The sequence below is a fragment of the Caenorhabditis remanei genome, chromosome II, assembly GCF_010183535.1.
Source record: "Caenorhabditis remanei strain PX506 chromosome II, whole genome shotgun sequence".
NCBI classification, from domain to species: domain Eukaryota; kingdom Metazoa; phylum Nematoda; class Chromadorea; order Rhabditida; family Rhabditidae; genus Caenorhabditis; species Caenorhabditis remanei.
Window position 1 is genome coordinate 2,892,946 of NC_071329.1, and position 23,970 is coordinate 2,916,915.

Consider the following 23,970-nt stretch of genomic DNA (forward strand, 5'->3'; position numbering starts at 1 on the left):
AAGACGAAATGAGGAGAAACCCCACAGCGACTATTACACGAATATGTTTATTTTGGCGGAAATTTTTTGCTGTTTAGTAGATCGAAAATCATTTCTAATGAGAATTTATGCATGGCGAGTCTGCTTTTTTTCCAATTTTTGACAAAAATCGATAATCTGGAAGGAATTTGAGTCGATTTTTCTAATTTTCAGCGAAAAAATCATTCAAAAGCATATTTTTTTAGCGAAAAATAGTCAAAAAATGTGAAAACTGAAAAGTGAAAAATTGTCGTCGGATATGAGACATTGTGACGTCACGGCGGGAAACACCGTCACGCAAAAATGCAGACATTCAAAAAATTGATATTTTTTGAGAATTTTCGCTGAAATTTTCTGAAAATTGCTCAATTTTGACGCTTTTTGTGCATTTTGCTTACTATTTTGTTAATTTACGTTCCTTCCGATCGTGTTTATCTCATTTTTACGCGTCACCGACCGTTTTTCACACAGGTTTCGCTGATTTTAATCAGAGAATATAAACTTTCTAAATATTAATTATTGTCCACTGCTTCTCTGTTGCTTTTCATGATCATAATGTTCGTTTTCTGAGATGCCGATCACTTAAACATGCGGAACTTCGAAATTTTTATAATTTTTGAGTTTTTGTTGAGGTGTATACTGGTTATCACTCAAACTCAAACTTTTTTGCTCCAAAATCTACTTTTAATGCGTCAGCGAGACGGGAAAAGCGTCAGAAGCCTACTGTGCGCATAACGCGATAAAAATGTTCTGAAAATGTTTTCCCCGGAAAAAATCAACTTTTTGGAGATTAAAAATAAGTTTAGGGGAATTTTCGAAATTTTATTGCTATAAAACATCAAAACTTAACTGAATTATGCAGAAAACGGCTGATTTAGTTATTTTTGTGTACTGTAGGAAAACTTTTTGCTATGCGCCTTTAAAGCTACAGTAAGAATTTGCACTGCTAAAGCGTCAGCAATGCCTTGGGTCATTTGGATGCGTAAGGACCAGTGTTTTGTTCGCTAATTTTTTGTGATATTCTATCCTTCCAATCAAGATTTTTCTTTTTTTTAACGTTTCGCCGATCGTTTTTAATTCAGGGTTTGCCGAGTTTAGTTAAAAAGCTTTAAAATAATGCTTATTACTTTTCGCTGCTTCTCCGTTGCTTTTAAATCGTTCATTGTCAGAAGTGTCCATCACTTTTGAAAGTGAAAACTGACAAAAATTGTTGTCTCTTTTCTCACTAATCTCCGTTTCTTCATATCAGTGTGTGGTATTGGACTTTTTCGAGAAATATCACGAGAAGTTTCTCTTTAAATTATTCGAAACCACACGCTGCTCCTATCGAGTTTATTTCATTTTGTTGCCTTGGCAAAGCTGCCGTCATTTTTTTTTCGGTTGCTCCAGTTGAAGGAATCTGAGTCATTCGTCATCAGAGATGAGCGGTAGAGTTGGTGGAAGACTGCCTCAAATGAGCAGAATAGATTAGCGTATAGTTTCGCGATTATGCATATTACAAGTTCCATTTTTGCGAGCTGTGAGTAATTTTCCTATTACTCGTAAACGGATGATTCGTATGAATCGTGATTCACGTTTGATTAGTGGGTGCGTGGGCGCGTCTGGTAGTCGTGAGGCTATGGATTCGTTACTGCAAAGTTTTCCCAGTTTTTTATCCCAGGGATCATTCTCGCAGTCACGAATTTTTGAGTTTTCGACCGAATGCCTGCTGTTTAACTCATTTTCTCAGCTGTAAAGTTGTGAATTTCAATGTTCTTGTAGATTTATCCTCATTGTAATCGAAAACTTTACTTTTTTGTTTTAAATCGTTGAAGTTTTGATGTTTTTTTGGCAACAGCTTTCTACCGTTTTCTGCCGTTTCTAGTTCTTTTTGTCAAAATTCTTTTCTCGCTAGCTGTAATATTGTATTTTGCTCGTATGTTCTGCCAAACTCTAGTTACAACTCTAGTTTCCTGTTCATCCAAAACTTTTTTTCTATGAAATGCTGTTTTCGCTGAAATCCGTTTCGCTACTTTTTTTGCGCTCCGCTGCTTTCCAAGTTCATGTTCACTGTCTCCTTTGTTTTCTTTCATCCTTCTTATGGACCGACCTATACTGGGGTAACAAAGAATAGTTTTTTGCTTATTTCTTGCTATTCAGAAAGTAGCAAAAAAAGCAAAAAACTCCTGGTTTGGAGGTATTTTTTGCTTGACCTTTTCTAGGCCAGCCCGCGGTTTTCTAGGCCATTCACTGCAAGACCTGTGTTTGGTGTAGATTTACGGCAGCTTTTTTTGGGATTTTTCAGCAAAGTTCGGAAAAAAATCATTTAATGATTACAAAGTGTGGAATAAATCAATAAAATTACGAATTCAGTACAAAATTAGCGATAAAGTACATGAATGCTGAATAATCGCAAAAAATTCTCCCGTAAATCTACACATGGCCTGAAAAACCGCGGGCTGGCCTAGAAAAGGTCAAGCAAAAAATGCCTCCAAACCAGGAGTTTTTTGCTTTTTTTGCTACTTTCTGAATAGCAAAAAATAAGCAAAAAACTATTTTTTGCTACCCCAGAATAGGTCCATTAGTTCTTTCCAAAATCTCTAGCAAAATTCACATTTTTCAGAACCGAAGCCAATAGTTCTCGAAAACTTGAAGAAAAAAGTTATGATGAGTGTATACAACGAGCACTCTAGCTTTTTTTTAAGTCGGAGATCCCCCTGTAGATCTTCGCACGCGTGGTGATGAGAACTACTCCGGATCAGAGGCTCCATGCAGTCTACTGTTCCATGCGTTTAGGAGTCAGTTCTACACGCAAAAAAGGTATGCGAACTACGTTCGCAAAGTCGGAGAGCCTCTTACAAGAGGCCACCGCACGCGTGGTGATGAGGACTACTCCAGATCAGAGGCTCCATGCAGTCTACTGTTCTATGCGTTTAGGAGTCAGTTCTACACGCACAGAAGGTATGCGAACTACGTTCGCACGCGTGGTGATAAGGACTACTCCGGATCAGAGGCTCCATGCAGTCTACTGTTCTATGCGTTTAGGAGTCAGTTCTACACGCACAGAAGGTATGCGAACTACGTTCGCACGCGTGGTGATTAGGACTACTCCGGATCAGAGGCTCCATGCAGTCTACTGTTCTATGCGTTTAGGAGTCAGTTCTACACGCACAGAAGGTATGCGAACTACGTTCGCACGCGTGGTGATAAGGACTACTCCGGATCAGAGGCTCCATGCAGTCTACTGTTCTATGCGTTTAGGAGTCAGTTCTACACGCACAATTCGCGATGATTACATCCACGCGGAATGATCCGGTGATTACGATTATGAGCGAATTAGAAGACAAAAGTGTAGGACAGTGAAGAAAACGAAGACAAAGCAGAAGGAATGAAGCTGATGAAGGCAACTGGAAACTGAAGGAATCCAATCAGATGAACACGGTGCGTTTTGAAAAGTTTGTCCACAAAAAGGAGCGGAGGCGGCCAATGAGACGCACGAAAATTATTGCAACTCGGGAACGCGTTTTTAGCAATAACAGCGCCCGCATTATCTAGTTTTGTAATAAGCCAAATTTTAAGTAGTAAAGCATTGGTTTGTCCGTCTTTAGCGAAAGGTTTTCAATATGAAACATATTTGTTTCATTTTCCGGTGATTAGAGGTGTGTCTAAAAATGATTATTTAAGGCCGGAAAGAGTTTCGAAGCACGAACGAAGCATGGAGGTGCACGCGACTCGTTTAATGGCTCAATTGGAGAATTCATGCTTGGTTGGGGACATCACCTCTCGGATGCACATCGATGACACAAGAATTCGACGGACAGTTGGCTGCGTTGGAACTGGCTTGCGCGAAAGCTACTTTTCCGTTTGGCAGTGAGAAACCGAGAAACTATTCGTCAAAGATGTGAAGATGGTATGGACAAGTGAGTACAGGAGCAAAAAAAAATCACTGACGATCAAATCACTACAGGTGAGGATATAGTGGATATAGCTGAAAATGAAATGATAAATTATTTCAGAGTGGGGATGGAGAATCGATAAGTGTAAAGCGACAATGCTTAACAAATTAAACGGCTGAAAGTGGATCCGTCGAAGTTGGAAGACAGAAGATGAAGAATACTGAAAATCAAAAGAAAACGAATGGATTCTATCAGTTGATACTTGAATTCTGCCTGAAACGAGTCAAATGTAGAATCTGTCTAGTGGTAAAACAAGTTGTTTCGTTCAATTGAAAGAATATTATGATTGAATTATAGTGAGTAATCTGAAAATAAATATTTATTGTGATCCCTTAAAGATGACATTAGTTTCACAATAAATACCTTACTATGTTCTGTTATTTTTGAGAATTTAAGGGTACCATAATTTTACAGCTTATGGGAGAAACAACGTATTTTTCACAACAAAAATAAATACCTTTATTACAATAAAAGTCAAAATGATTTATTTAAATCATCCCCTCTCCGCTCCAATCATAAATCCACCTCTGCCACCTCCACCTCCATGTCCCCGGTGTCGGTGTCCTCTGTGATGACGGTGACCTCCACCGCCGCCACCTCCTCTCATAGCCTGTCCGATTAGAACAAATTGTGGTTGGTCATCCTCGCAGGAGCCGGAGTCTGAAAATTGATTTTTAGAAGTCGTAATGCGAAAAAATTGAGTTTCTGAGTGATAATTACCACTAATTGGCAATCATTTTTGAAATTTCAAAAATTCTGTAAGGTGTCGTAAGGTATGATGCATCCAAACTCACCGCCTCCTCCCAACATAATTCCACCGGGACCATCATCATCGTCGTCACACGAATCGCCACCGTTATCAAATATAATACCGTTCACAAGTACAACAAAAAACAGGGAGAATAGTAGAACTTTCATTTTTCTGCAAAAGCAAGGGTTACCCTGACATGTGGCGCATTTTTATATCCGTAAAGGTGTCCCCCCCGCAAAAAATTTGGAAAAGATGGAAAAAAAATAATGTTTTCGGTATAGTTTCATCGGAACAAACACACATGATGCTTAGTTTTTTGAACTATGGTGCTTTTTAAAAATCGGAAGCAGATTTTTATGAGTTTAGCCAAAAAATTGGAGGAAAAACATGTAAAAGGTAGGGAAAACTGCAAAAATTCTCATTTTGCGTTGAAAAAGTGTGTTTTTCGAATTTTTCACATAAAAAATAATAAAAATCTGCTTTTTCGAACGTAAAAGACGAAATAATAAAAAAAAAGAGAGACAGGATGATTGCGAAATTCTGTAGTTTGGGTGTCTGCTTGTCCAGATTTCGATTTTTGTGTCCACCTGTCTGTCTGTCAGTGTGTCGGTGTGTCCGGATGTCCAATCGATAGAAGATTTCCAACAAAAAGCCCACAAATTACGATTCTACCTAACCGATGCACCGTATTGGAAAGATTTTTCAAATTTTCTGTCTGTCCGTCTATCGGTATGTCTGTTCGTCCGGATGTCTGATTTTCCGAATTTCATGATTTCGCATAACATGATGCGCCATGATTGAATTTTTTGTCTCTCCGTCTGTCTGTGTGTCTAGATGTCCGGATGTTCAAAGCTCTCCAGTTTTTCAAAAAAAAAGAAGAAAAAAGTAGAGTGACGTGTTGACACGGTTTTCGGAAATTTTTGTTCCGGAAATCGAAAAAATATATATCAATGCGTGTCACGAAAACCGAAAAAGTTGCAAATTATTTCCGAAAAAACCGGCATGACATGACTTTCATTTCATTTCGAAAACCGAAAAAAATTTTTTTTCGGTTTTCGAAAAAAAAAATTTCCGAAAACCGAAAATTTTTCGGTTTTCGGTTTTTCAGAAATCGTGTCATTCCGACATTTCGGGTTCCGACACGTTTCGGAAAAAAGTCAACGGTTTTCCGAAACGGGATGGCCTAGAAAACTCCGCCCGTGTACTTCACGAGGACAATTCGTGTACTTCCCGAGGACAATTTGTTTGTTGTGAATTTTTCATTATTTTTTTTTCCAATTTTGCTCTTTGTTTTCTAATTTTTTTTGATTTTTCTGTACAATTATATGATTTTCAGAAAACATATAATCGGAGAAATAATGTAAAAATACAAAAAAACATTACTTATTTGTAAAAATACATTAATTATTCGCAAATTTTCTTCTTTTTTTCTGAAAATCATATAATTGTACAGAAAAATCAAAAAAAATAAGAAAACAAAGAGCAAAATTGGAAAAAAAAATGAAAAATTCACAACAAACAAATTGTCCTCGGGAAGTACACGAATTGTCCTCGTGAAGTACACGGGCGGAGTTTTCTAGGCCATCCCGTTTCGGAAAACCGTTGACTTTTTTCCGAAACGTGTCGGAAACCGAAATGTCGGAATGACACGATTTCCGAAAAACCGAAAACCGAAAAATTTTCGGTTTTCGGAAATTTTTTTTTTCGAAAACCGAAAAATTTTTTTTTTCGTTTTTCGAAATGAAATGAAAGTCATGTCATGCCGGTTTTTTCGGAAATAATTTGCAACTTTTTCGGTTTTCGTGATTTTTGTTCGAAATTTTCGGCATCAAAAATTTAGGTTTTCATCGAAATTTTCGGTCAACACTATTTTCGACACGTCACTCTAGAAAAAAGTTAAATCTTCCAACAATTTTATACAAAAACCATAGTTCATTTTAAAATGTGAGCGATCTGGCGCGCCTTCGGCGCATTAGGTTGTTGTTAAACTTTCGGCTTGGCAGTAGGCCTCGCTGATCCAATGAGCACAATTTGGCCGCTTCCTCCATTTCCACCTCCACCACCATGACCGCCATGACCGCCACGATCGCCACCACCATGTCCCTTACCACGACCTCCTCGACCACCTCGACCACCATGACCGCCGGCGCCTCCTCGTCGACCGCGGCCTCCTCGTCCGCCTCGGCCGCCGTGACCACCAGGTCCTCCTGGACCACCAAAACCGCCAGGGCCACCAAAGGCGCCATGTCCTCCATCTTCACAATCCCCTCCGTCACCGCCAGCACCTCCTCGTCTTCCAGGTCCGCCAGGCGCCCCTGCCCGACCACGCCCACCATTTCCACCGTCGCCACCTCGACCGCCAGCACCGCCGGGTCCACCGGGACCGTCTGAAACTTTGAAAATCTCATTAAATTTTTTGGCTGAAAATCCTCTTACCATCGTCATCACCCTTGTCATCATCATCAATATTCAAAAATCTCGGCGGCTCATCGCCGTCTTCACACTGCTCCAGATTTGGATCTCTCGCCAAAATCATCGATTCAGTGAGTACGGCAAATAGGCATAACACCTCAATAAAAACCAAAAAATATCTCATCTTTTTCGATGGAGTATGAGGTTAGCGGGTAGCAGTTTTATAGGACGGGGTGGTGACGTTTACGAGGTGATGCCGACGGTATGGTACACATGAAAAAGTGGGTACAATCACGGAAAATAGAAAAAAGACTGAAAAACCCACATCGTCCTAAAAATTTTTGTTGCTGATGTATCCAGTGGTTCGCTGGCTTCCGGGAAGGGCTGGCGTGACGTCAGCGCGGGCTTGGAAAGTGGTTTTGCATGGAGATTTTCTCTAAAATATAAACTTACTGGCGTGACGTTGACGCGTTTTAAGGAAGAAAATGATTAGTGAGTTTTGAAGATTTTTGAAGACGGTTTTTTGTGATTTCTCATTTTTTTTGTTGTTGAGATTTTTGAGTGAAGGCCTGAGTTTTAAGAAGTAAAAAAACTTAGGCCATCAGAGAATCTTGCGTATTGAAATTAGCTGACACCCGCAATTTTGATGGTGACCTTGGTTTTTTTTGTTTTCGGGAACTAGGCCATCAGGGAAAACAAAGATGGTTAAGCTAAAGACACGCCAGATCCTTTTTTAAAAGCGCGCCATGGTCTACACACCACTTGCAGCATTTTCACTTTCTGGTATGTTATACAATAAGTCTAGATATTCATTTTTGTAGTTGACCACTTTTTTGTGCGATCAGTCCTTAAAGAGTTACAGCGCTTCGAACTCAGTGATTTTTAGTGCAAAACCATCCTTTGTTGAAAATGAGCAACAACTTTGAGCATGTGCGATTTCGTCCCTGATTGTCACAAAACTTCTATTTTTAGTTAATCTTGTAAATCAAAGCTAGAGCTACATTTTGGTAGTTGACCACTTTTTTGTGCGGGCGGTATTTAGCGAGTTACACATTGAAAACGCAAAAAAAAACCAATTTTACCATGACAAGGTGTAATGACGGGATCTCAGAAAAAATAAGAAAACTACATTGTGACACATGGTTTGTAGTATACGAAAATTTATTTTCACAAGAAAACCCGTATCACAAACTCCTTTGTGCCGTTGGCCACCAGCAATTTCTCTGCGTCTCCCTCTCCTCACCACTAAAATCAACACTCTCTAACGAGACACATTGTGTCCAGTGTCCGTCTAACCGTCTATTTCTCTTCTACTATCTCACTAGAATCTAGCCCCAAAGATAACAAAAAAGGGGTATAAAAAGTGGAAGACAAGAACACCGAGACATTCCATTCCATTCCCCGTTTTTTTTTATTTCTCATACCTTTCTTACTTTCAGAATCATGGAAACCGACGGATTCGCCCGCTTGTTCCACAACTTTGAGAATGTGCTCGAGCCAAAAGAGTGCCGAAAAATTGGCACTGTGCCAAGTTACGTAAAAGGAACAATGCTGAGGAATGGCCCAGGAATGTTCGAGATTGGGAAGGACAAGTATAAGCACTGGTTTGACGGACTTGGATTCATGCAGAGATATCATTTTGAAGATGGGAAGGTAAGATATGCAGGTAGAGCAGAATTTCGCCTTCTGCATTCCGTTTCCATCCTAAGTCTAAAACTTCAGTCTTCCGTCTTTTGCCTTAAGCCTAAGACTTCCACCTTACTCCTGAGCCTTCATCAGGCTTAAGCCTCAAGCCTTCCGCCTTCCGCCTTCCGCCTTCCGCCTTCCGCAAATTCCGCCTTAAGCCTAAAATTTTAATATTAAGCCTGCAGCCTGCAGCCTTCCGCATCCCGTGTATTTCGCCTCATGCCTCAAGCCTGAACCTTTCGCCTTAAGCCTAAGCCTCACGCTTCACGCCTTTAGTGGAAGTCTTCCTCATTCCACGAGTTCGGACTTAAGCCTAAAACTGCCGTCTTAAGTCTAAGCCTTCCACCTTCCGCCTCCTGTCTTAAGCCTAAAACTTCAGTCTTTAGCCTAAGCCCACATTCCGTGAATTTGGTCTTCCGCCTTAAGCCTGATCCTTCCACCGTATGCCATAGCCTCCCCTCTTCCGCCTTCCGCCTACCTTCCTAAATTTTTCTTTGCAGATGTTCTACTCGGCTCGCTACCTTGAATCCGAGGCCTACGACCTCAACGTAGCCGCCCAGCGAATTGTGACTAGCAGTTTCGGCACCGCAACCTTCCCGGATCCCTGCAAAACCATCTTCTCCAAATACTTCTCCACCTTCATGCATGATACCGAAAAGCATGACAACGCAAACGTCGCCTTCACCCCTGTTGGAGATGGGCTGTACGCTTGTACGGAGACGCCTTATATGTACCGAATCGACTTGGACACTCTGAAATCCCTGGAGCCCGCTGATTTCTCAAAATATGTCGCTCTCCACTCGTGCACCGCGCATCAACTCTACGATGAAAACGGTGATGTCTATAACATTGGATCTCGCTTCGGACCAGACTCCGCCCATGTCTTCACTGTCACCAGGAATCCAAAGAATCTTCCCTCTGAAAGTGATCATTCCTGGGAGCACACTTTGAAAATCGGGGAGATCAAGTGCACAGACCCGATGTACCCAACCTACATGCATTCCTTTGGCATGTCTGAAAACTACCTAGTCATGTTCGAGTCGCCAGTTCGTGTCAATATCCAAAAGTTCATCCTCCGCAACTTCATCAACGCAACCTACCGTGACTGTTTGGTATGGCAAGAGGATAAGGAGGTAGACGTCTTCATACTGAATAAGAAAACGGGAGAGCAAGTTCCATTGACGCTGAAAATGAATCCATTCTTCACCTTCCATCATGCCAACACTTTCGAGAAGGACGGCTGCCTGGTAGTGGATTACTGTAGAATTGAGAATGCCGGAAGTTTTGAGACCCTCAATATCGATAATATGAGGAACGGAGAGTTTCAGAATGTAAGAATCCAAGTTTACCACTGGCGGCTTAGAATACCAATTTGTTTTTTTTTCAGGCCACCACATTCCTCCCCTACTTGACTCGTGTAGTAATCCCACTATCCATTCCAACCACCGCCAAACCTGGCGATAACCTCCTAAGCTCTGTTCCCTGGGCTAAAGGGTACTCCGCGGTGCTCCAAGAGGATGGCTCCATTAAGCTCACCGAGCAACAAACCTGCAGTACTTGTAAGTCTCTTAAACCTGATTCTTGTTCAATTTTTTGTTACTTTTAGCCATGGAATTCCCGAGATATCACTGGGAGAAGATCAACATGAAGGAATACAAATATGTCTTTGGGTCTACTGTATTCGGGAAGGTTGAGGATAATAAGGCTGGGGTGAGTGTAGGGTACTGTAGCTACAGTAATATAAAACACATTTCAGGTCATCAAAGCCGACGTCTCAACCGGCAAGCATTTGGTCTGGGACCGCGAAAACCCGCATCAGATCTGTGGTGAACCAATTTTTGTGCCGGATCCAGCTGGAAAGGAGGAGGATGATGGTGAGCCAATTATAACTATAATTACACAATTATTATTATTATAATTTCTAGGAATCCTGATAGTGCCAATTATGTCAATCTCCGAAAAGCAGCCACCATTCGTCTTGATTCTTGACGCCAAGACTTTGAAGGAAACCGCGAGATTCGAGATTCCAGAGGAGAGGATTCCATTGGGATTCCATGCGTTTTATCAGTCTCGTTAATTGATTATTTTTCTGTATTAAAATTAAAAATATGAATAAATACCTGCAATTACATGGGTAACCCTTCGAAGTCAGATTTTCGCCAGATTTTTTTAAAAGAGCGCGTCATGGTCTCTAGACGTGTTCCAGCATTATGATTTAACATTTTTGAGTAATGGCCTAAGTTTTGAGAAGTGAGAAACCTAGGTCATCAGATTATCTTGCGGTTTGAAACTAGCTGATACTTCCGAGATTCCATGGATTCATCTGCAATTTTGATGGTGGCCTAGGTTTTCTTGTTTTTGGGAATTAGGTCATCAGGGAAAACAAAGAAGGTTAAGCAAAAGACATGCAAGATGCTTTTTGAAAGCGCGCCATGGTCTCCAGACTTGTACCCGCATTATGATCTTTTGGTATGTTATGAAACAAGGTTAGATCTCCATTTTTGTAGTAAACCACTTTTTTCTACGGGCGGTCCCTAGAGAGTTATAGGCATTTGAAGCTCCCGGTAAGCAGCGCCAGGAAGGAAGGTATGCCTAGTTCGACATACCATAACTTTCCAGTGACCGCCCGTAGAAAAAATAGTCAACTACAAAAATGTAAAACTAGGTTTAATCTACATAACCAACATAATTTTTTTAATTGGAGCAGAGGAAACCTCGTGAAAAAAGCTCAAAAATAGTCTATTTCATTTGAAATTGAAAAAAAACTAAAATTATTCTATTTCCTGTGCTCCCAGCTTGCACTTTCAAATTTCACGTCCAGTTTCATAGTCTGTAGTTTTTTTTTCCTTTTCCACGTTCCAAGTGTTTTAGAAAAACTGCACCTGTCAAATGACCCCGTCTGCCCTAGCCTAAGCTAGTCTCCGCCCTCTTTGAACATGTGCGCACTTGAAGAGAACATCTGTCTTCATTTCCGTTTTTCGATTTGTACAATGAGAGTTTGGGCACTTTGGAAATTGTACTGAAATTATAGCCGAGGTGCAATTTTGCAAAAGTTTGTCAAAATTTCTCGTATTTTTGTGAAATATCTAAGTTTTTAATATGCGTCAATTGTCTCTCTCCGTTTCTACATGTAAGCGTAATTATGACTCATTATAGAACTTTTCTAGAATATTCTAAAAAGGAAAATCTTTGAGTCATGATGAACTTGTACCTATGCTACACACTTGTTCGGTTAATGACCGATTTGTTAATTAGTCTGATAATTAGTCTCAATTTTCCCGATTTCTAGATGCGTTCTGCAAAATTTGAAAATATGTTTTCGAAATCCCAGCCGATTTCCTTTCCAACCAGATTGGTGATCCTTCTTCAGAACTTGGGATCCTTCCCTAGTTAGCAATGTTTTCTGATTCCCTAAAATTATTACACCACTCTGCAAATAGGTCATAAACTGTCGAGGGCTTTCTAGAAAACCACGATATCACAGAAAAAGCAGCTGTTTCCCTGAATATATCTCTTGTACATATTTTCCTCATAACATCATTTTCTCCCATTCCTTCTAGCATTTCTCTTGTTCGGATGACTCACTATCAGGCTCCTCGTAGTGGTCTAAGCGATCATTCCCCTCCGGATTTTTCTAAGTCTCCTCTCTCTCCCCACTACAGTCTCTGCTACAAAAGCGGCCCCATTCCGTCCCTGTTCCTCAGTTTTTTTCTTTATGATTGATATTTCGTCTTCTCTCTCTATTTCTCTCCTGTTACCCCTTTTTGCCCCTCTTACCCCAAAAGTGCTTATTTCTCTTGCTTCAGTTTTGCAGTTTTCTTACTGTAGGAGTGCTGTATTTGTCTGAGCCTACCAATCAAGTCAACCTTTTTTATGGTGCAATTACTATTGCTTGCTCGTTGCGCCAGGCCACAATCGCCTGTAATCTTTTTTTCCCAGTTTTTTCCTCTCGTTTCAGTTTTGCAGTTTTCCTACTGTAGGAGTACTAAAAGATTACTGTATTTATCTTGTTTGTTAACTTACCTTTCGACTAGAGTCTATCATTTTGTTCACTGTTTCAAATAGTGTTTTTAGGATGTTAAAAAGTACACTTTCAAGATAGGCTTAATTAGAATGACTTTGAGTATTATAAGGAATAGTAGTTTTCTATCATGCTCCACTATCAATATCCTTGCACTATATATTCCTTTTATTTCAGTGCTATCTCTAGTTAGAACTATTCGAAATAGAACTGCTACGAATCATAACCGACTAAAAGATGTATGAAAGTTATTATGAAGCGATTAAACCTAAATTGAGGGTTCTAATTTGTACCAGTTCTATTCCGGGCGACATAGAGTACGTCGCAACACCATGACATAACTGAAAACCTATTTTTTTCAGAATCACTCAACCTTTGCCCCCTCCGATACACTAAGAAGCTAACAATGCAACAATCCAAGGTAAAAAATGTGCTTAAACTTTAAAAAATTCAACTTTCCTCATTCCAGAGAATGCACGGAGCCAAAAACGGACCACCACCACCCGTCTACCCTCCATTCACCAGTCACTCGGGGAAAACGTCTGTCACGAAATGCGCGTGCGGCATGCCAGAAGACGACGCCGTGGACATGGTGATGTGCACCAATCGAAAGTGTTACACGTGGCAGCACAGTCAATGCGTCGGATTTAAAGGAGAGGATGACCTCTCCAACTATGAATGTCCATTGTGCTCTAGAGGTGATAAATGGAGCGAAGAAGATGATAAACGGTTGATGAAAGAATATGAGTTGGAAGTTGGAAAGAAGGAACCGAGAGACAGGAACGAGTTCTTCAAAGAATTCCTTGAAAAATATGAAATCGACGAGAAAACCAGTTTTCTTGATCGCCGATTCAGAAAACTCTCCGAAGATTTCCTACTCGATGATAGCGTGGATATTAATCGAAGAGCGGCGGTGTGCATTCGGGGAAGGCTCAGAATTCCGGAAGATTTCAAAGAAACGTAAGTTATTGTGCTTAATTTCAAATTTATTCTGATCTCAAACATTTTCAGACTCGAATCATGCGGCAAACTAAAGTCAGATGGAAATAGAGGGTACAAATACACTTCAAAGGATAAGAAAGTCAAAATCGTTTCTGTTCCGCGTCGAAAAGTAACTATGAAGCCTGAAGAATCAGAAGAGGATCTTGCAGCATCAATGAAGTTTATCCGAGAATTTCTGGAATCGACACTTTCTCAAGCAGCTTCAGTCCCAGCTGCGCCTGGTCAACTAGTACCAGCATCAACCATGCCTGCAGCAGCTTCACACTTGGCTCCGAATGCTCCGTTTTCACCGGCCGAGGATCCATTAGCTCTCCCAAACGATGCTTCAGCTCCTCAGTCTCCAGGGCTCCAAGACGTTCCTGAGTACGACGCACCTCAACAAGACTTCGATTCACCACAAGATCTGACTCAAAATCAGGCAGAAACTTCGGATGTGGCTCCCCAAGACACTCGGACAACATCTCCTGATGTTCACGAAAGACTCTTAGTGAAGATACGTCCATCAGACTTTCCATCGCTCTTTCCGGCTCACCTTCTAGCGGCGTCTCCTACTCTCCATCTTCCGTAAATTCTTGAACCATCATTCCTCTCTCCTTCTCTAGCCACAGCTTGCTAATTGCCCACTTTCTTGATCCCCCTCATCTGAATACTCCAACACGTGATCACTCAAAATTTAGTTCTTCGGCACTTTCATCATATTGAATCCCTCAACACGCACCACTCTTCCATCAATTTATTGTAAATTCATTTTGAATAATTAATTCCTTCTTTAATTAACCAATTAAATAAATAAATCATAGTATAGTCAATTCTATTTTAAGTCATTTCAAAATCCCTTTCTATTCTTCTCCAGATTCTCCCGGCTCCTCCTCCTCCGGCAACTCCCACCCAATTTCTTGTTTCTCTGGCGACCATTCTTCAGAGACACGTACGAACGACGGATGAGACTTCTGGACCATAAACAATCCACGTGTTGGAATTCCATTCTTTCTGAATCTTCTATATGCAAGAACTGCGCACAAGATTACCAGCATCGTAGGGAAGAGGGTAAGGGTCCAGCCAAGGATCTGAACTCAGAAATGGTTCGAGGATTCCAAAAACTCAATAGGGGGGAAGGTGATGGAGTCAGTCTGGAGTGCCTGACCTATATCATTGGAAAGTTTAGAAAACGCTGATTCCAGATATATATTCAGTTTTTTCCTTCGAGGCCTGGTATTCGAAAAAAACGACGTCAAAGTTTGGACCATTGACAAGCCATTACATTTCCGCCACAACCCACACCTCGTTTTTCTTGAATACCAGGCCTCGAGGGCAAAAATCGAGTATATATTTGGAATCGGCGTGTTCTGGCCTTTCCAGTGGTACAGGTCACGTCCCATAACTCTAGACTGACCTCTAGTCAACTTACATCAAAAATCGGTGGGTACACCTCGGGCTTATTCATATATGGATAAGACCTCCATCCCGTCAGGAACATCAGAATCACTCCGAAGATGGGGCTGATGAATTTCCAATTTATACCATAGTACGGGCTAGCATGGCCCAGGAAGTTAGTGCAACATCGTGTTCCTTCACCAAGCATCGAGACGAGATCCAATTTGAAGTGTCTGATTCCATAAAGATATCCCACTATGATACACATCGAGGTAGCTGAGATCATAGCTCCAAAACCTGATCCGTATTGATCGAATAGCTCGAACCAGTAGATTCCCGCATCCGTTGTCAATACTATCCCTATCAAAAATAGGACCCCACTGACTCCGCCAACCGCAATAATCTTCCGTTCGCGTAGCCATGGAAATCGATCACACAGGCATGAACACATCTCCTCGACCATCACTAAAAACAAACAAAAATAGTTGATTTGAGTCAAATACGCTCCACCGCGTACCCAACTCCGAGCTAAATCCCAACAGCAACAACATAAAGAAGAACAAGAAACTCCACAACCATGGAATCGGCATCTGATTCATGGCGTCCGGGTAGGCGACGAACGCGAGCGCGGGGCCACTGGCGACCACTTCGGATACGGAGACACCACGTTGTTTGGCGAGGAAACCGAGGGTCGAGAAGACAGCGGCGCCGCCGATTAGCGACATGGAGGTGTCTCCGACGATGAGGAAGATGGCGTCCTGGAAAAATGTGGGTTTACGTTACTGCTAATCTTCAAACGGTCATAACTTTGCACAAAATTATCGTGAAAAAGTCATTTTACTAAAATTAGAACCACGAAATGATAAAAATTGCGATTCTGATGCGAAATTTGCAATCAAGTCGTGATTCAAACGTCTACATGCTTGCATACCATTACAAAGGTACTGGATTTTTCAAAACCGGTAAATTCGCTCAAAATTATCGGATAGGAGTCATTTTACTACTGTCAGAACCATAATATGGCAGAGAATTTGATATTTTTGTAATTTTTTTCTGTTGGAGCCTTTTTAAATCCCAAACGCCATAACTACGTTGGTCGATGTCATAAAAACCAAATTTTAGTACTTTCATAATCCCAGGATCGTGGAAGATCCTTTCATCCAAACAATAGTTTCCCAGAACGAGGACATTTTAAAACCGGACGTTTCAAAACCGGGGGTAAACGATGACCATAAGAATTGGGGGCTCAAAATGTGTTGTGCAGATAGTCAGAACACAACCGACCCAACTCAGAACCGCCCGGACCAGAACTGGTACGGATCAAAACCGTTTAAACATTAGTCGGTTCTTATCAGTACCAGTTCTACTTCATGTAGTTCTTAATTAGGATGATGACATTAAACCAATATGCTTGCCCGGTTTTAAAATGTCTTTCTTGTATTAGAACCCACAGTTTCAGAACGGACACACTAAAACTCACTCTATAACAATTATGTCTCTTCCCATTATACGAGGCGATATTCATCAATCCAGCGAATCCCAACCCCAATGAGAAACACAACTGGGTCAGTGCAGCGGTCCATGTCTCATAATTCAACAGCTTATTGAAATCCGTTTGAGCCAAAAAGAATCTCAACCCATCGGCGGCTCCATCCAAAGTTATACCTCTCACAAACAAAATGATAATGATGACATACGGAAGGACTACTGTAGCATACGAGAGTTTTCCAATGAATTTCATGCCTTTGTGAATACAAAGTACAGTAAGAATCCACGCGATGACCATCGCAATGAAGACTGGAAAGTTGAGAGTGTTGATATCGGTCAAGGTGGTGGATGGGCGGACTATAGAGTTTCTAAAATTACAGTAGGGTTGGAATTTCCAATGTAGATCAAAAATCTCACGTAAAGTACTGCTCGGATGCACTCATCAGCGTGATATTCTCAAAATCCTTGGAATCGTGGCAGGACCCATTCATATAGATTAGTTTTTCAGGTAGTGTGGAGTTCCACCCAACCGGGTTATCACCTCTGCATAGTTCTTGGGCGGGGATGTTGAAGCAGGTAGCTGGAATGTGGGTCAGTGATTTTAGGACGTTTCGAAACCAGACGTTTGGAAACCAACATTGGTGAAGAAATTGTATGTCATGGTTACAAATCGTCTTGGTTTCCAAACGTCTGATTCCAGGATTGTTTCACCAGGACGGTTAAAAACCAGACGTTTTGAAACCACAGTTTTGGCACCATGCTTGGTGAAGTTAGGCGTCATGGTTACAAAACAACTTGGTTTCGAAACGGTTGATTTTAGAATTGCTGCTCCAGGACGTTTTGAAACCATACACCCTTGGTTTCGAAACTTCTGGTTTCAAAACGTCCCTGGACCATCTATATCGCTACTAACCTGCATCATTCCACTCATTATCACATCGTCCCCACTTTCCCGAATTCCCGATTATCACATTAAACAAGTAGACACCAATCCATGCAATGAGCAGCATGAAGTATATACTAACGATCGCAGCGATACTAGCACCTCCCCAACCGAATCCCTCCAGTATTGGCATCATCCGTCGATAGACGAACGGAGGGGACCGCCCGTGAAATTGACCAAGTGCGAATTCCAGATAGACACATGGGAGGCCGAATAGAACTGCACTGATGATGTATGGGATGAGGAAGGCGGAGCCACCGTTCTCATAAGCGCGGGTGGGGAAGCGCCAGATATTTCCAAGGCCGACGGACAGCCCCATACAGCTGAGCAGGAATTCTATCTAAAAAAGGTATATCGATTTTTGATACGAGGGACTACCTACCCCTCTATCAAACTTCTTTGTGTCATCTGACGAAGAATTCTCAAAGGATTCTGATTCCTTTTTGGTCTTCGAAGATTCCAGATCTTCTTTTGAACGGCTAGACCGTTCGGAGCTCACAGTGAACTCTGACTCATCAGCCATAATTTCTTGCCTCGCTTCAGAATTCGATACCAAATAATTTATTGGAAATGTTGGAGTTTTAAGAGAAACACGTGGACTGACTTTTTTTTGTTGTTTCTTGTCAGAATTTTTATGTAGGCGTGAGGATGATAATAAAAGTTCACGGCGTATTTAATCAAGTCTGCAAAATTTCTAGACTTGACGCTTAAACCGGGACATTGGGGTAGCGGACGGTTCCCAAGAGTACCATTTTAAAACTGTGACGTTTCGAAACCAGTCTACTCTAAAGGTCCGCAACTGCGTTCTTCCGTTATTATATATTTTATTTAGAAATAAGATACATATTACCAGACTAGCAACGGACCGAGCCGAAAAAATCAGATTTTGACCCGCTCCGTTGCATGGAAGTTAGATACTGAGAAAAAGAAAAAAAAATTTGGTGAAAAAAAAATTGTAGTGAAAAAAATTCAAAAATTCCATACATGCAACCGGGCGAGTCCGGGCCGTGAGCGGGCCTTAGAATAACTCGCTTCAAAATGAGAATTAGGAGTCAATCAACCTGTCAAATTGTAGATCTCGGTGAGCTCTACTCGATTCTATTTTCATTTTCATTGTGAGTTCAGTGAGAGCCGTAGTACAATCCATTTCGTAGCCGGGCCGTGATTCAAGGCCCGGCTGCTCACGACCCGGCCACTAAATGGATTGTACTGCGGCTCTCACTGAACTCACAATGAAAATGAAAATATATTTGAGTAGAGCTCACCGAGAACTACAATTTGACAGGTTGATCGACTCCTAATTTTCATTTTGAAGCCAGTTATTCTAAGGCCCGCTCACGGCCCGGACTCGGCCCGGTTGCATGTATAAAAAATTCGAATCCGGGCCGGGTACATTGAATAAGAAAAATCAAGACTCAGTGCCAGACAATAAATTGGATAAAAGTCTGCGACAACATAATCGAAGCCCATTTGCCGCCTCCGTCCTGTTGTATGTCCATCCACTTGGAGCAGTCCAAGTTTTTATAAGAGTTTAATTTGAGATTGACAATTCTGAAAATCAGAATATATAACTCTAATCGTAGCAAAGCTGTGTTTCTAAGACAGGGTTGGGCGGAATTTTTCTGCAAAAAATGTGAATTCCTTCCGCAAATTCAAAAACCACATTCCACTCAACTCTGATTCTCAAACCTACTTACTTTGGTTCCAACTTGACAGTCCGCGGTCTCCGCTGACCATCCCACGCTTTGAAATCGAATTGTCGCATTGCATGCTCAAACGTGATAGAGGCTCCTCTGGGTGCCCTTATCAAAACAAATTTCAATTTTTGGTAAGCCTCCTTGCTTTTCCAGCTTTGTATTAATTGCGCCCAATCATTGATATTATAGACAACATCGAGAAAGAAAAGATATTCTCCACCGAAGTTGTTAATAACTTCCGAAAAGTGTAGGCGGGGGTTTTGACGAGTCTCCACGAAAATGAAAGGATCTATTCGTTTTCCATAAACTACTAACCCTTTGATGGAATACAATTTCGAATCACTTTTCAACCGTAGTCCAGTGAGTTTTGTCTCCAGTAGAAGACTATCTTGACCTGGATGAATGGTCAGATAGTTCTCGAGTTGCTCTGTTTCTAACTCTTCTACTTCAAATCTAGAGTCTGTGACGTCATTGATGATGCGAGAAATGTTTATATAATGAAGGGAAGTGAACTCCAGTTGAACACGAGGTTTGAATCGAAACAGGCCTTTCATATGGCATTGGAGGGATTCCAGAACAGTGATTTGTTCTTGTGCGAGATAACGGAATCCGTGGGAGAGTTTTGCTTTAGAAGATTTTTTGAAGCATCTGAAAATGGCAATAAGAGAAGCTGGAAATCTTATCTTAGAGAAGCCTTTAGACACGCCGCTTTCAAACAATCTTAAAATTTGGTCGTTCGAGTGCCAAGAGTCCATTTCTGCTGTCCAAATCGGCTAACTGTCTCTGCGAGCCGATGATGTTTGATGTTTGAAAGCTCATAACTCGGCTTGCAGAGACATTCAACCGGTTTTGATGGCAGAAATATAGACCCCACGTAGCCGAAAGTACCTATGACCAAGTTTTAAGATCGTTTGAATGCGGCGTCTATAAAGACTTCCCTTGTAAGACAATCACTTACCTGCAATTAATTTTGTTGCCTCCTAACTTCATCGGTTTCATCTTGCCACTAGGGATGGTTGAAACAAACTGCACGTTGGCAACACCATAGTAAATCTGATTGTTGCCATATCCAGCAGATACTTGAACTCCATTCTTTAGAAAAAGGTATTTCAATTTTGTTGGCCTCATGTTGAGGCATTGAACCACTGTTTTCATCTTTTCTGAGCATAAACTCAACAAGAATACTTCTTGGAGCTCCAGTTGCTTCAGCACTTCAAGTTGGACCAATAATGGGAGTAATTGGAATGAGAAACGCATTTTGAAACAAGAGAAGGGGTAGGCCAGGGAGAGAATGAGACACACACATAAATTGATTTTTTGTATGTAAGGTCCGTGAGGGATGTTAGAGGTTAGCAAATCGCTTTCGTTGTGAGACCTACAGGCATGCCACGTCATATGCGCCTTTAATGTGTCTCGCAATCTGTCTGAGTATCTGTGTTTCTCAACACAATTCTTGACATAATTGGTCTACGAAACAAGCGACAGAAGGTCGTACATACAGAGGAAAGTAGGCTTAGCACTTAGCACTTAGATGGCGCATAATACGTGGCAGGCAATTGTATAATGAGTCTACATAACGGATTCTTAACGACACACACACACCGCCAGACTTTAGTAGTCTACGGTTTTACGTTTTTGGCTTTTTTTTATGACTGATGTTTCATTCTTTCTTCTGGAACATTGGCCACTTACAGTGAATCAGCAACCCATGAATGTGTCTGCGTGACTCCTTTTTTTTTGAAAGCGGGGGCCTTCATGTAGAGTGAAATTTCTTGTGTGCAAACACCAAGTATTACTTTTCATTAGACGATAATCTTGCTGATGTGCATAATCGTCATTTGACGTGGCGAGGGAAAGATTTTGAAAATTAGAAAACGGCCTGGCCAGGCCTGTGACAAGTATGTGCAATCATACATATTTTGAGAAATCTGGAGAATCTCTGATTAACTTTGATTTTATTTAGAAAACAATATAACAGTAGTTTCACAGAAAGGAGGCGGTTCAAAAATAAAAGAAATTATAATGACAGTGAACAAAAAAAAAATTTCAAAAAAAAATTTCGCGCGCTCAAACGCGAGTGTGGCAGGAAGTTGTGGGCGGAGTCAGGAAAAGCTTAGCGCAAGCTCCCCACCTGAAATTCCTCTTGAAATCCCCCTTGCGGTGCTTGCGTTAAGCGCCTCCTGACTCCTCCCACAACTTCATGCCGCACTTGCGCGTGAAATGTTTTTTGAAAATGCTTGGCCGGGATTGACCACAAAACAATGAATGAGTAATACAATGAAATCAGGCTTGTTCGGAAAATTTTATGAATTTTGCCGGGAATGACATTCAAATTTCAAGAGTGTTACTTTTGGGTGTACATCACTGATTTATTGATTTTTACCCACACTTTGTCCGAATCAAAAAAGTGTCCCTTGAGTTATGGCGATTTTTTCCGAAATTTTTTTTCCGAATTTTTTCCGAAAAAAAGTCGGAAAAAAGTTTTATAACTTCTTATAAACACGACTGAAAACGGTAAATAAAGTGTGAAAGTGTTCAACTCGTTAATATCTACAATTATAGATAAGCGACTGATTCTGAGAAATTGAGTACGCAAAGTTACACGAGTTTTTTCCGACTTTTTCCGATTTTTTTTCCGAACAAGCCTGAATGAAATCCAGAATGAAAACAAAAAGTTTGTACCTAATCCCAAACGACGAAGAATTTCAAATCCTGTGATAGCATAACTGATGCCCACTTGCCGCCTCCGTCCTGTTGCATGTCCAACCAGTAGGAACAATCCACTTCCATGGATCGGGGCAGCGTCAATCTGGAAGAAAATTAAAGTTATTCGAATGTCAACTTGCTTGCTATCGTACTTGTACTTCCTTGGTCTTCTTTGACCGTCCCATACTTTTATATCAAACTCTGTAACGTCCAAATTCAAAATGGTTTGTTGCTCTGGAGGATTTGTAACCAATGTTTTCAAGTTTCCATAGGCCTCTTTTCGCTTCCATCTTCTGAGTAGTTGGTACCAATCATTAGTAGTATAAATGGGCTTGGAAAGATGGAGATGCTGGCCATCGAAATTCGCCATGAGCTCAGAAGTTCTTTGACCTGCGTCATGTACAGTTAACGCTTTGATCTTTAAAAATCTTGATTCTCTCGTCAATGGAGGTCCGGTGAAAGAGTGCACTAATTGGACGTTATCAAGGTTTGAATGTAAATTCACAAAGTCTTCTAGTTGCGACGTATCCAACACTTGCGGTTCATCAATGCTAATTGAGGCTTCATTGAGATTTGATATGACGGCGGATTTGATCAATGCACGGGGGGAAACAGCTATTAATTGAATATGCGGCTTGTTTCGGAACAGACTGCTGATATGGCAGTGCAATGATTTCAGAACGATTTCTTCTTCTGATGTATGGTAACCGACAGTATACGCTTCTTTTCCGTTCCTTAGTTGTTTTATGAAACTGAAAATAGAGAGAAGTTCTAACAATTCTACGAAAGCGCAATAAAGTTCACATACCTGCATTCAATCGTGTTGCCTCCAACATTCATTTGACTCATTTCATTTCTAGGAATACTTTCAAAACATTGAAAGTTTGCAACATCACGCAGCAGCCGCAAGCCTTCATGATGTCCCACAAAAGCTTGAGCCATGCTCTCTACCAGTCCGTATACCAATTTTTCAGCTTCTAAGTTAACACTTTGTATCATGATTTTCACTTTTTTCGAGCATAAACTCATCAGAAAGATTTCATCAAACTCGAGTTGTTTAAGTACGTCAAGTTGGATCAAATACGGAAATTTGAGGAATGGAATGGGGGACATCTTGAGACTGAATAGAAGGTGGGAATAGAAGGACGAATGAATCTCTCTATTGATTCTCTGGGCGTGTGTGTGTGTATTAGTCGATGCGTTCGTTGCAAGACCCACATACCTGTTACGTCGTATGCGCCTTTAATGTGTTGCTGCGCAACCGGCCGGTCTATATGTGAGGTTTCCAAGCAAGTACAAAATGATACATTCTTCAATTTACATTACTTGAAACTAGGGAAAAAAGTTTTTGCAAGTGCGCCTCGCTCAGATTCTGGATTGAAGACGTCGGTTTGAATTTTCTCTATTTGCAGTAAGATGGAGAGTTAAGCGGATGAATAGTATAATTGTTATGCTTGCATTTTTTTTCACTATGTTGCTCTGTTGCTTGGCTTGATTTTTAGAAACATCTTGACCCCGCCTTCTCACGCCCAAAATAGCTTGAAAACCGGGATATCTTTTTCTAGTCGTTACTTCTAGTGGTCTCCATGAATTGAAAAGATATCACTATACGGATGTTTCAACTAAGAGAAAAAGCGCATCTTTCTCTTCCAAGTTCTTTACTTCTTCTTATAATTTTATCTATCAATAAATACGGTTTTGAGCTTAACCTAGTAGTAAATACAAGACAACATAAATCAATTGTACCGTTGAGTTTTTAAACCACGCTGTTTATAATTGCTCAAAAAAGTTAATTGTAGAGCGTGCGGGACACAAGTAAGTTTAATAGGAAATAAAATTTGAGTCAAGTGTCTAAGTTTTTGTAATTGAGCAAACCTCAACAACATACCAAAACGAGAATTTACCGGAAGAACATTTTGGTTTTGACATTTTCCGAG

The 23,970-nt window shown here is 40.9% G+C and overlaps 8 protein-coding genes across 8 annotated transcripts; 3 read left to right on the forward strand and 5 right to left on the reverse strand.

Moving 5' to 3' along the window:
* Positions 1-2,819: 2,819 nt before the first annotated feature.
* GCK72_004188 (uncharacterized protein) lies at positions 2,820-3,308 on the forward strand (the record flags this gene model as incomplete). Its single annotated transcript, XM_003101785.2, has 1 exon — positions 2,820-3,308. The coding sequence occupies one exon, from the start codon at positions 2,820-2,822 to the stop codon at positions 3,306-3,308; it is 489 nt and encodes a 162-aa protein (XP_003101833.2).
* A 1,138-nt stretch (positions 3,309-4,446) lies between these two features.
* Positions 4,447-4,871, reverse strand: GCK72_004189 (uncharacterized protein; the record flags this gene model as incomplete). The annotated part of the gene is made up of 2 exons (XM_003101755.2): positions 4,447-4,613; positions 4,748-4,871. 2 exons carry the CDS (start codon positions 4,869-4,871, stop codon positions 4,447-4,449), a joined length of 291 nt encoding a protein of 96 aa, XP_003101803.2.
* Positions 4,872-8,559: 3,688 nt separating this feature from the next.
* Positions 8,560-10,879, forward strand: GCK72_004190 (uncharacterized protein; the record flags this gene model as incomplete). Its single annotated transcript, XM_053724524.1, has 6 exons — positions 8,560-8,769; positions 9,303-10,133; positions 10,190-10,361; positions 10,409-10,512; positions 10,559-10,676; positions 10,728-10,879. The coding sequence occupies 6 exons, from the start codon at positions 8,560-8,562 to the stop codon at positions 10,877-10,879; spliced, it is 1,587 nt and encodes a 528-aa protein (XP_053588718.1).
* GCK72_004191 (uncharacterized protein) lies at positions 9,828-10,199 on the reverse strand (the record flags this gene model as incomplete). The annotated part of the gene is made up of 1 exon (XM_053724525.1): positions 9,828-10,199. The coding sequence occupies one exon, from the start codon at positions 10,197-10,199 to the stop codon at positions 9,828-9,830; it is 372 nt and encodes a 123-aa protein (XP_053588719.1).
* Positions 10,880-13,229: 2,350 nt separating the features above from the next.
* GCK72_004192 (uncharacterized protein) lies at positions 13,230-14,393 on the forward strand (the record flags this gene model as incomplete). The annotated part of the gene is made up of 3 exons (XM_053724526.1): positions 13,230-13,244; positions 13,293-13,783; positions 13,835-14,393. 3 exons carry the CDS (start codon positions 13,230-13,232, stop codon positions 14,391-14,393), a joined length of 1,065 nt encoding a protein of 354 aa, XP_053588720.1.
* Positions 14,394-14,664: 271 nt separating this feature from the next.
* GCK72_004193 (uncharacterized protein) lies at positions 14,665-18,153 on the reverse strand (the record flags this gene model as incomplete). Its single annotated transcript, XM_053724527.1, has 7 exons — positions 14,665-14,892; positions 15,234-15,664; positions 15,717-15,957; positions 16,680-17,055; positions 17,105-17,267; positions 17,601-17,970; positions 18,013-18,153. The coding sequence occupies 7 exons, from the start codon at positions 18,151-18,153 to the stop codon at positions 14,665-14,667; spliced, it is 1,950 nt and encodes a 649-aa protein (XP_053588721.1).
* An 892-nt stretch (positions 18,154-19,045) lies between these two features.
* On the reverse strand, positions 19,046-20,584 carry GCK72_004194 (uncharacterized protein; the record flags this gene model as incomplete). The annotated part of the gene is made up of 3 exons (XM_053724528.1): positions 19,046-19,181; positions 19,328-19,975; positions 20,286-20,584. 3 exons carry the CDS (start codon positions 20,582-20,584, stop codon positions 19,046-19,048), a joined length of 1,083 nt encoding a protein of 360 aa, XP_053588722.1.
* Positions 20,585-22,009: 1,425 nt separating this feature from the next.
* GCK72_004195 (uncharacterized protein) lies at positions 22,010-23,146 on the reverse strand (the record flags this gene model as incomplete). The annotated part of the gene is made up of 3 exons (XM_053724529.1): positions 22,010-22,136; positions 22,186-22,785; positions 22,842-23,146. The coding sequence occupies 3 exons, from the start codon at positions 23,144-23,146 to the stop codon at positions 22,010-22,012; spliced, it is 1,032 nt and encodes a 343-aa protein (XP_053588723.1).
* Between the last annotated feature and the right edge of the window lie 824 nt (positions 23,147-23,970).